Source organism: Misgurnus anguillicaudatus, chromosome 24 (assembly GCF_027580225.2).
Source record: "Misgurnus anguillicaudatus chromosome 24, ASM2758022v2, whole genome shotgun sequence".
Classification (NCBI taxonomy): Eukaryota; Metazoa; Chordata; class Actinopteri; order Cypriniformes; family Cobitidae; genus Misgurnus; species Misgurnus anguillicaudatus.
In genome coordinates this window covers 10,913,748-10,926,645 of record NC_073360.2, presented here as the reverse complement: position 1 = coordinate 10,926,645, position 12,898 = coordinate 10,913,748, and the positions used below count along the sequence as shown (strand labels likewise).

Sequence of the window (12,898 nt, the reverse complement as noted above, 5' to 3'; positions counted from 1 at the left end):
ACCAGAAAAATTACTGATGACTCATTTTTGTCCTTCTAATAAAATTATTACTAGAATGCGAAGCAACACTGACTACTAACAGAAAGTATTTTTAGTTATTGAACATTTTAGTACCTATGAGCAGGGCCGTTTATTTGCTTTTCTGTGGAATTTTTTTGTGAAAATCTGCAGAATTCTGCGGAATGATTTTTAAAAAATATATTAGAGAATTTAAGCTGTAAATATTACTAGGGATGCACCGAATCCAGATTTTTTGGGTTCAGGCGAATACCAAATCCACTGTTTAAGATTCCGAATCCGAAACCGAATCCTACTCGCATCCTTATTCCATTAACACAGTAACGAACACATTAATGAAGCAAACAACGTCCACAGCAGTGTATTTTTCATTTTACTTGATTTTAACTGTAAAAAAAAAAAGGATAGGCAACATTATGCCAGGATGACAAGTGGGAAAAACTATTTTGACAATTACCATAAGTCTATGCATAATGAAAGCGATGCGGTGCGACACGCTCGTGTTTTCCAGGTGCGTCCGAGAAATGTGAACCGCCCCTAAGGCTCGCCGAAAAAAAAACGCTTATCTCCACGTTAGCACCCGATGTGTGTTATCAACGGCCGCGTGACGTTGACCAGCGTAGCACAAGCCTAGGGTTCGGTTTGGTGGAAAAAAATCAAAGATTCGCCGAACCCGAACCCTGTCAAAAAGCCCAGTATTCGGCCGAATCCGAATCCTGGATTCGGTGCATCCCTAAATATTACAAAATTGGATCTGAAATAATTACTTTTTTAAGACTTACAATGAAAATGAATACACTAAACCAATGAGTCCTCTGAATTAAACTGGACCAACATAAACCAGATAATGTGCGTTTCAAGATAGAATTATAGTTTGTATATAAAATGACATATATTATTGTTTATAGTGTTATATATTATAGCAGAATAAAAAGCGTGTTTTAATATGTTCTCATTATGAAATTAGCATGTATGAAGATAATTTCATCATTTTTACAATGCAATGTAAACTTTATATTAAACAACAACAGCATTTGTCTTGCAAACGGATTTGAAATGATCCTGTGCTGACTGTTGCGCGTCACATAAACGACTCACATACTGCTTAACTCAGCGGTAGGTTTAATTTAATCTCAAATATCAAATGGTTCGTCCTCTCTATCATTAAAAACGGTCAAAGCAAACAGCACGCGCAGGGTTAATGTACTTGTCAATAACGGTTCACAAACGCGCGGGAAAGTCTATGTATGTGTGCTTGTTGTCAATGACGGTTACTGGTCACAAACACGCTCAAGCTCGGGTTATGTGTGCTTGTCAATGACGGGCATTAAATCTGCGAAATTCCGCTGAATTTTCCACGGAAATCTGCGGGCATGGATTCCGTTTAGACCTGCCACACATTTCCTTTTTAAATTGGAAATACATCAACAGAATTGACAGTGCTCCTGCAGTTCAGATAGTAGAGCATTGCATTAGCATAGCATTAGCAACGCAAAGATCTTAGGTTCGATCCCAACAAAAAACACACACAGATAAAAAAATGTTGAATACATTAATTACGCAAAATGCTAGCCTATAGTCTACTTTCCTATAATATGAACACTGAGACAACATCTCGCAGGGGTTTGCGTGTTCGACAGGGAGTTTCACGCTGACAGGATGTAGATAGCACCGTTGGCACATGGTTCTACAGAGATGGTACGAGAGGAAGGTCGGGAGGGGCTTTGTCTGCTTCACATGACAGTGTAAAATGGCTGTCAATGTCCCATTTCTTCCTCTCCCCGCCACTTATCAGCTACCTGTCCGATTCTATTTCCTGAGATGAAAACAGAGGCGAAAGGCGAGAAATCCTGCGCCATCAAATGTAAAATCCTGACATGCTTTTTCACAAACCCAGAGCCTCGCTCTCTAAGATGTCTGAGGTGACCTATTTTGTCAGCGACAGTTAGCAGAACCATTGCTGGAACATTATAAAGACTCAAATAACAAAGAGAGAGAGAGGTCGTGAAAGGGAGATAGAAAAGGTTTTTAGAGATAGTAAGGTGTTGGATGCCTGATAAGAAGGAAATTCGAGATGCTTCTAGCTTTCTAAATATGGCTCAATGTGAAATGGCGAGGAATGTATTCATCCAGGCTTTGTGCATCATGATCCTGTGCTCAGTGTAGTTTGTCTCAATATGTGATATATGTGGCATTTAGCACATTTAGCACCCTCTGAGGCAAAAATGGATCAATGATCCTTGCTGTAAATTTCACCTATATGGCGAAGCCATCAAGAATGTGGGCTGAAATGTTGAAATGGGAACGTGGGCTGAAATGCATTGATTCTTAGTTACGCAACTGATATAAAGTCAGAGTTGACATTACCGAAGTTCACAAGATTTAGATTCCATCACCAAAGTCATAGGGGTCACAATGACAAAGGTTGCAACCTTAAAAAATTCTGGATAAATATGGATAAACCCAACCGTTGGATTAAATTAACCTAGAAAAACCAGCCATGGGTTGAAACAACTCACCCTTGGTCATTTAAACCAATATTTTACTCAACCATGAACTAAACCAACACTGCATTTTTTAAAGTACAGTTTTAGGGATGGGAAGGTAGGTCCTATTTCTAGTTCTCTTTTTGTTTTCAATTAAAAGCGGCTGCTAACCTTAAAGCAACACTCCAATTTTTTTGAAAATATGCTCATTTTCCAGCTCCATTTGATATTCCAGTTAAACATTTGATTTTTACATTCTTGGAATCCATTCAGCTGATCTCCGGATCTGGCGCTACCACTTTTAGCATAGCTTAGCATAATCCATTGAATCTGATTAGACCATTAGCATCGCGCTCAAAAATAACCAAAGAGTTTATTTAAAACTTGACTCTTCTGTAGTTACATCGTGTACTAAGACTGACAGAAAATTAAAAATTGCGTTTTTCTAGGCAGATATGGCTAGGACATATACTCTTATTCTAGCATAATTTTTAAGGACTTTGCTGCTGTACCATGGCTGCACCAGGCATAGTGATATTACGCACTGCCCAAAAATAGTCCCCTTAGTAACTTTCAATGGCAGGGGACTATTTTCGGGCACTGCCTCATATCATTGCGCATCCTGCAAACATGTTACGGCAGCAAAGTATTAGTACACGATGTACAGAACTACAGAAGAGTCAAGTTTTAAATAGGAAAAATATCTAAACTCTTTTAGCATGATGCTAATGGTCTAATCAGATTCAATGGATTGTGCTAAGTTATGCTAAAAGTGGTAGTGCCATACCTGGAGATCAGCTGCATGGATTCCAAAAATGCTAAATATTAAATGTTTAACTCTAGGGGAGCTGGAAAATGAGCGTATTTTTTAAAAAAGTGGAGTGTCCTTCCACTTTTATTAAAAATATGCTCATTTCTTAAAAATATGCTACAAGTTTAACCTTTCTGTCCTACAGGACATACGGTGACGGTGATGCGTTTGCTAAGCAAATGATTTTTTCTTTTATTATTATTCACAGCCGTAACCTTGGGTGAGCTCGACCGGTAGACGACGGATTACTCCTCGAACAGACAAACAGCTGCGTGGCCCGCAGTGGCGAGACGTTTGAATGGTTTGTTCTGAATGCTTATTAAAGAGGAAAATAAATAAAGATCAGTGCACCGCTGGCAGCAGTTCAGCTTAATTGGCAGCCTTTTCAGAGAGCGGCCCCTGCGGAGCTCACCCGCGCGTCAGGCTGAAACGGCTCCTGAGGGCCACGAGCCGCCTCGCACGACCCCCGCGGCTCACACTATACTCTATACAGGAAGCAAGGGAGGGATGGGGTGGGCGCACACAGTGAGAAATCCTGGGACTAGAAAGAAAAAGTCAAAGGATGAAAGAATAAGTGAATGAGCAGGTAGGAGGTTTGGGTGGCTCGAGGTCTTAACATCACCGGTGCATTGCATGCTTTAATTAGAAGGGGCGTCGGGTCAGAACCTCACCGAACCCCCGCCCTTCCCTATGCTCTGCTACACAGCTGCACCGGGCATCTATTATGCATGGTGGCAATCGTCAAGGTCTGCGACCTGTCGCCAATCCTCCCTTGCTAAATACAATAAACTCTCCGAGGGTGCTAAGTGGCAACGTGTATTGGATGAGCACTGTGATTGGCAGAGGACTGGTGAGACGACGTGTAAATATAAGTGCTGCCCTACGGATGCAAAGATGGGAAAATGATGGGAGACAGAACGTGAGACAGGAAGAAAGGATAGGGAAAGTAAGAGTGCCATACCTTTCACTACCTTATCCAGATAGTGAGCTTTAGGGGAAGATAAAAGACAAGGACATATAAGGGAGGTTTGGTACAGTGCTGCTTTCATGACAAGACACAGACAGCTAGAGACATGGACTGGTTGCTCGAGCCTACTACGTTTACTGAAACACAGAGGAGGATTTGCACTTTGCGATAGATAGGACAACTACAGTACATGCCATACAAGCAACACTTCACATACAGTAACAGGCTGGGAGCGAATTTAAGGTATGGTATGACAGGCTAGAAAGAGGGAGAGAGACAGAGAGAGATGCAGTAGAGATAGAGAGAGACTTAATGTCTCCTATTACTTCTTTATACAGTAATTTAGCTTATTTTTATTTCTATAATTTACTGTTTCACTTTTAATTCTGCACTTCTGCATATCATTTTTTACATTTATTTGCACGCAGCCCATCTGCAAATGCAATAATAATACAAATATACAGTTTTTGTCATGCCAATAAAGCACACTAAAATGTAAACATTTGAGAGAGAGAACAGAGAGAGAGTGAGAGAAAATGGAGAAATAAATATGTAGAGACAAGTCTTTGTTTATTAGCATATCTATTATAGTATTATTTTTATGGTTATATATAATGCATTAAAAGGTAATCGGTTATTTAAGCAATAAGCCATGAGAGCGTAAAATGGTTTTTATTAAACATTAAATGGCTTTCTTTAATAACAATTCTTCTGTCAAATGCTATAGTTCATTAACCTAACTCTAGGATGTTTTGGGTTGTCAGACAAGCGTGTTTATAGTGATTTTACACAGAAAAACTATGTAAGTCTTATATATACACTGCTCATGGTTATTCCTTAAATAATGCATCAACAACACAACACATTTTAATCTTAGTTAAAAATGATAGTGCTATTCTAGCAATGAAGAGGCAGTGCAATACACTGCATATGTACTGGTGTCAGAGTAAAATGTGTTAGCAGATGCATTAGGGATACTTTTATAATCCATTATATTTGCATATGTGTAATTACATTGCATTTTGTCTGCAGAGAATGTATTATTGTTATACACTCACCTTAAGGATTACTAGGAACACCATACTAAGAACGGCCTTAATTCTACGTGGCATTGATATAACAAGGTGCTGAAAGCATTCTTTAGAAATTTTGGCCCACTAAGGGGCCTAAAGTGTGCCAAGAAAACATCCACCTCACCATTACATCACCACCACCAGCCTGCACAGTGGTAACAAGACATGATGGATTCATGTTCTCATTCTGTTTACGTCAAATTCTGACTCTACCATCTGAATGTCTCTACAGAAATCGAGACTCATCAGACCAGGCAACATTTTTAAAGTCTTCAACTGTCCAATTTTGGTAAGCTCGTGCAAATTGTAGCCTCTTTTTCTAATTTGTAGTGGAGATGAGTGGTACCCGGTGGGGTCTTCTGCTGTTGTACCCCATCCATCTCAAGGTTGTGCGTGTTGTGGCTTCACAAATGCTTTGCTGCATACCTCGGTTGTAACAAGTGGTTATTTCAGTGAAAGTTGCTCTTCTATAAGCTTGAATCAGTCGGCTCATTCTCCTCTGACCTCTAGCATCAACAAGACATTTTCGCTCACAGGACTGCCGCATACTGGATGTTTTTCCCTTTTCACACCATTCTTTGTAAACGTGTTGTACGTGAAAATTCAGTTTGGAGTTCAGGAGATTGTCTTGACCAGGACCACACCCCTAAATGCATTGAAGCAACTGCCATGTGATTGGTTGATTAGATAATTGCATTAATGAGAAATTGAACAGGTGTTCCTAATAATCCTTTAGGTGAGTGTATAATGATTTAAAAAAACTTTTTTTTAGATTGATAATGCAAAAACAAATAGAGAAAGAGCTGTTTCAGCATGGAATCACATCACGGATGGGACAGCTACACTTCAATCCAAGCAGAAGCCGAGAGGCATTATGTCAGGAATTCTGTATAATACCTCTTGAACCGTCACACTTACCGCTTTTAAAGGGATAGTTCACCCAAAAGTAAAAATTCTGTCATCATTTTCTCACTCTCATGTTGTTACAAACCTGTATTAATTTCTGATGATCATGAAGGAAGATATTTTAAGGGATGTTTGTAACCAAAACAATCATGAGCCCCAATCACTTCTATAGTAGGAATAAAAGAGTATGATGGAAAGAAATGTGAATGGGCCTCATGAACGGTTTGCATACAAACATTCCTCAAAATATCTTACTTCATGTCCAGGTCAAAGTCAGGCCTAATTTCAGGGGAGATGGGTTGGCAGGGGTTAAATGTTGTTCCAATTTTTTTCTCCAACTTGGCTAAATCATAACATTTTCTTTAGTTAAAGCTATAAGTTAAAATTAAAACACAAAGATGCTCGCTATGATTGGTTTATTTTTTTATATATATATGGAACTACGGCAGAAGTACATTTAGTACTGTTGTGCATATAACAATATTATAACTAACTTAATATTTAAAAATATATTACAATCATAATACGTTCTGCTTAACCATCAGTTATAAAACTTAAACATTGTTTAACTATAGTAACCATTGCTTTTGGTGTTATTTATGGAAAACCCCACTAACCACAAATTTACCACATATAAACGTTTTTGATTCACTTCAAATGTTGACTAGTATAGTTTTCTCAGAAACATTTTTTACTTCTGGCGATTAACATATCGGTTAAAGTGTGAGCCTGACACCACCCTATAAACCTGGTTCAACTAAAGAACAATTTGTCTTGTGCGATATGCATCATCATGCAAAACAAAATACAGCAAAATCTGTATCTAAACATCACAAACTATTACTTATTAGCAATAAGATGCCTTTCTATACCAAAACGAAAAAATATATGTATTATTGCTACAAAGAAACATTTGACAATTTCTTTAATTAGACCTAAACTACATACTGGCATGTGCACTACGCAACATTCCTGTGCGCCGAAACGGTTTTACATTTGAATTCAGAGCCGCAAACAAAGTCTTTCCAGTGACTGCTCTGCTCGTGACAATGCAAATGTTTGTGATCAAAATGAATAAACTGAAAAGAATGAGAACGTCGGGATAAGCAAATGGAGGATGAGACCAAGCGATGAGCAGAAATGAAATGACGCTCTAACACATTCCCACATTAAAATGCATGAAGGCGAGCTTCATATCCTTAAGCAAACCTGTTCATGCTATGCCGAGTTGCACAAATTCAATTACGCATGCTTTCCTCACACCTCCCGGCACGCCCCTTCACCCTAGATGTGACCCCACCCTCGCCCAACACTTCACACACACACACACATATACTCCGGCCTTACCGATGGTGCAGTGCTCTCCGTTCCAGCCTGGACTGCATTCGCATTTTCCATCTTTGCACGTCCCGTGCTCGCTGCAGCGCGGGTGACACGCCCGTTGCTCACATCCGGTGCCCATCCAGCCCTCGTCGCAACGGCAGCTGCCCGCCACGCAGATGCCGTGTCCACCACAGTCGGCTGCGCACAGCTCTGTGGGACACGAAAAGAAGAGGGGGGATGTAGAAGAGTAGATGGAACATGACAACAGGGGGTAAAGAGAGCAAATCCAGGAGTTATTGTCAGTGATGGGACGGCCACGCTTCACTACCTTGTCTGATGGCTGGTGAAAAGAAATTCCTGCAACCTCATAAAAGTGACAATCCCCTTTGGACAATACAAATCTAATAAGACCATTACAAAGCAGGAGTTTGGGGATTGTGGGAGGTTTAACTGCGGACGATTTTTTTTTTTTTTTTTGGCGTCTCTTCTTTGCATTTAGGAATTCCTTTTGTGGTAAGGAGTCGAGGGAAAAACTTGGAAAAAAGAATGAATATAAAAATAACACAACAGAATCCGATTTTCTCCTTTTATACAATCTGACACACTTGTTAGATTATATTTAAGTGGGTTTTACCATATGGGAAATGAGGTCAAAGACTGGGTAAATGTTTCTAAGGCAAGGTACCGTGCAATAAATATATTTAGGGGTGCAATTTTTGTCCAAATATCAAGTGCCTTATATCACTGGATCAAGACAAACAAAGTGTATATCTTAGATTTCATTGAAATCATTAGATTTTTAAAAAAATTAAAAAATCAACTTTTTTTTTTTAAGGGCGCAGAGCCGCTTGGACTTGATTGGCTATGACTGGGGATATGAATGAGGAATCGACACCAAATTTGGTACATATATACATAAACTTTTTCTGGGGTCATGTGCAAAAAAACAAAAATTTTTAGTGATAATAAAACGCGTAAATGCTCATGACTCCCGCAATTTATGTTCAAATATCAAGTGCTTTATATCACTAGAATCACTGGATCAAGACGAACATAGATTTTATTTAAGTCATTAACAAATTTCCCGCTATTTTAGATTTTTTTTGCAAAAAATGAAAACGAACCAGTCCTAGGTTTTTCGCCTGATCAGAAACAATCATGTGCTAAAATATTCCTTGGAGTTCGATTATGAAAAGTTATTTAAAAAAAGTTGAACTTTTGACTCATCGTCCACATGCCTACCGAAACGCCTGAAGTGCGCGAAGCTGCTTGGACTTGATTGGCTATGACTGGGGACATGAATGAGGTATCGACACCAAATTTGGTACATTTATACATGAGCTTATTCTGGGGTCACATGCAAAAAAATGCGGTGACTGATCACTAGTAGGCGCTACAGCGATGGCAAACACATTGATGCTCATACTCCCACAATTTTAGTCCAAATGTCAAGTGCTTTATATCACTGGAATCCTTGGCTCAAGATGAACAAAATGTTTTTTTCTAATTTCATTTCCGTCTTGAAAAATTTTTCAGTGAACTATCCCTTTAAGGGTAAGTCGCTTTGGAAAGAAGCGTCTCCCAAATGCATTTTAAAGAATGTATACAATTAAAATAATATTTCCAGTGATGATCATTTTTATAAAATGATAAGACATATTTATGACAAGTTAGGATGCAATCTCGAAGAGTTCTTCAAATTTGAATAAAATAAAGAAAATTGGGGCTTGTTTATGATTCAAACAACATCATAGAGACATGCTGGTTGGTTTATATAATTCATACTAGGTGTCAAGATCCTAAAACACTTGAACCCCGTTGTACGCTGCTTGAGCTATATTTCTATATAAATTTAGTACGAGGAGGATGTTGAACTCAAATCCTTGTTGAGTTCAATCTCCCATGTGACACATTTTTGACAAGATAAACAGTCCCTTGAGCTTTACTTCCCACTTTAGCTTCTAGGAAGTGTGAGCCAAGAGTGCCAATACCAAAGTGTAACACTTCACAGCATGTCTAGCGAGTTTAAAAACTTTCTGCAAACATTTCTGTTGATTTCCTGTTGCTTGGCGGTAGAGCATGCCGCTAGCAGCCTAAACGTCACAGGTTTGATCCCGAGAATAAAATGCGTTGTTAAAACATATCACAAAATAAATTACGAATAAAAGTGTCTGTCAAATTAACACATGTGAACGTAAAAATATAAGCGAAAAGCCGTGGTGTAAAAACAAATCGACAAAGCATACAAAACATCAGATGAATACGAGCTTCCTTCACTGAAGGCAAAGCAGCTTAGCGAAGATAGAAGGAGAAATGGCTTTGTATCGCCGTTTAATTAGCCGAACGTATTCGTGATATCCAGAAGGAAGCGAGGGAGGTCTTCTATAGGCTATTAATGAGTCAATTATGTTCATGTGGTTCCCTATTTTGTCACTGTTACGAATTAAACAGAGTTAACTTAGTCTTTTCAGACGCAAACCATAACATGGCATTACCAGATTTAAAAGCCAGAAGAAAAAAAAACTCTTCTCTCTTGCTAATTACATCGTCGGGTCTTTGTTAAATTATGTAAATGGCCTTAATTTCACATGCAACATTTCAATTAGACGCGTCCTAATGGCATTTCATTCAGAACTGCTTAAAGTTGTCAAGGAGACACCCAGTTGTTCATTTCTCCTCGATCTTGTTCTACTTCACCCTTTCTCATTCACTGCATGCTGTTTTACTCTCTCTCTCTCTCTCTCTCTCTCAAAAAAATCTTGCTTGATTATACAAATATCATTTTCTCGTAAAGGTGTTCCTCAGAGCGATTCTCATAAAGGTAACACAACAGCTAACTGACAGGACAAGACCATCTGTGGATCGTTCCCATAATGCCTCACCGCGGGGCACAGACGCTGAGAACGCTGTACAATAATTGGGCGAATCTCGCTCGTGTCCTTTAATGGAGGAGGAGAACTAATTGATGCAGATCGAGATTGTTTGCACCTCATTTCAGAATGTGGCAGAGCTGCCAGACTGCCCACATAACAGAGCTGAGAGACTGAGAGCTCCTTATTGAATTATAACCGGTGACCATAAGGATGACAACAGAGAGAAAGACAAAGAGACACATTTTAGTAGCCTATGTTATTATACAATACAATATTATTAGTGTATATAAACATTCCTGCAAAAAATCACTTACATTTAATTTAAAGGGGCCATGTCACAAGACTTTTTTAAGATGTCAAATAAATCTTTTGTGTCCCCAGTGCACAAATGTGAAGTTTTAGCTCAAAATACCATATAAATAATTGATTATAGCATGTTAAAATTGCCACTTTGTAGGTGTGAGCAATAATGTGGCGTTTTGGGTGTGTCCTATAAAATGCAAATGAGCTGATGAAATTCAAACACTGATCACAATGATGGTGGTTTGTTGAAATTGAAACTCAATTGTGCTTTTCTCTGCACTAAATGGCAGTGCTGTGGGTGGATAGTGCAGATTAAGGGGCAGTATTATTATAATAAGAGCTCCTTATGACAAAAGGAGAGCCAAATTTCAACGACCTATTTTTTCATGTGCTTGTAGAGAATGGTTTACCAAAACTAAGTTACTGGGTTGATCTTTTTCACATTTTCTAGGTTGATAGAAGCACTGGGGACCCAATCATAGCACTTAAACGTGGAAAAAGTCAGATATTCATGCCATGGCCCCTTTAATAAAACTTAAGAGAGAGAAAAAAACATTTTTGTATTTATATATTTTTCATGTTATTTTATAATATATACCTAGCGCATTCAAATATCAATGAGAGAGAAATAAAGAAAGAAAGATAATTTTGTCCATTTTGAGTCTATTTTGTATTTATTTATTTATTTTAATGTTATTTAAATATCCTATACCCTGTACTGAGCCCCTTTTATTACCTTTTAATTATTTGTTGTTATTGTTATATGATTTTTTTTATATCATTACACAAAATGTTGGGTTGGTTTAACCCATGGTTGGATACATACTGGACAGAACCAACTGATGGACAACCCAGCATTGAGTTAAAACAATCCAGCATAGGTTTATTTACTGCAGAGGTTTTCAGCTAATCTTCTTCAAGGGCCAGATTTTAAAATTGTAAATATGATGCGGGCCAAATTTACCCTTATTTTTACCTTTTATGTATTTTTTTAATTTGGCCTATCATATGTATAATAACTTATGTTGTCTTTGTTATAAAAAAAAAAAAAAAAATTGTGGTTTAACATTGCAAGAACCAAATTTGAATAGTTGCACAAAAAAGTGGAAATAATCAAAACATGTTGAGCTCCTAAATTTCTTTTTATAACTGTTTAACCTTCATAAATTGTTACATTTCAAGTAGGTCTGTCAAAAGATTAATCGCGATTAATCGCATCCAAAATAAAAGTTTGTGTTTACATAACATATGTGTGTGTACTGTGTGTAAATATTATGTGTATATAAATATACACACATTCATGTATATATTTAAGAAATGTTTGCATTTATATACTGTATAAACATTTACATAATTTATATTATATATAAATATAAATATTTAATATATAAATATAACCAATTTTTCTTAAATATATACATGACACTGACAGTGTGTGTTTTCATATATAAATAATAATTATACACACTACACACACATATGTTATGTAAACACAAACTTTTATTTTGGATGCGATTAATCGCGATTCATCTTTTTATAGCCCTAATTTCAAGTATTCACAACATATAGTCAATCTTCTCCTAATGACTAAAATTGCACTTTATGTTTTCTTTAATATTTTAAAGATGTATAGGCTAAACCGCCTTTCACACTACATTCAGACACGACGGTTGGAGTTCGCCCCCTAGTGGCAGTCGTAATAAAATTGTGTCCCGTGATTTAGTCGCACAAGTTTATTTTTTATGCATCCAAAGCTCAAATTGCATCCACCGTAGACATTTTATGTTATTCTTTAATCTTAGCATGGCCTTAACTCTGTGCTAATAGCATACCATTTATTTTATCGGCAACAGCCATTGCCAGGCATTACAATTAACTTGTATCCTTGCAGATCTGTGGGACTGTGGAAACTAATGGATCTCATATTTTCCAGAGTGTATCAACAATAAGAGTACACTTGCAAAATCACCTGAGTGCTTGAATGCATTAATGTTCACTACGGCAGCCTTCCTCTCTCTTAATGGAGACCCTTGAAGAAGAGTAAAGGCGGGCGGAGGAGAGCACAAGCCTGTCATCATTTACTCACGCTGGATCTTTTGCTCGAGCGGCGAGGCTTTAAATGGTTATTTCAAGCAAAT

The 12,898-nt window shown here is 37.8% G+C and overlaps 1 protein-coding gene across 11 annotated transcripts in view; it reads right to left on the bottom strand.

Moving 5' to 3' along the window:
- Positions 1–12,898, bottom strand: part of tenm4 (teneurin transmembrane protein 4) — a 287,452-nt gene that overhangs the window by 78,862 nt on the left and 195,692 nt on the right. For 8 of the 11 annotated variants that reach the window (XM_055195967.2, XM_055195958.2, XM_055195960.2 and 5 more), the window contains 2 exons: positions 7,609–7,794; positions 4,277–4,303 (listed from right to left, as the gene is read on the bottom strand). In XM_055195967.2, coding sequence (XP_055051942.1) covers positions 4,277–4,303; positions 7,609–7,794 — 213 coding nt within the window. The remainder of the gene's footprint in view (positions 1–4,276; positions 4,304–7,608; positions 7,795–12,898) is intronic. The other 3 variants (XM_055195962.2, XM_055195963.2, XM_055195970.2) reach the window with 1 other exon arrangement.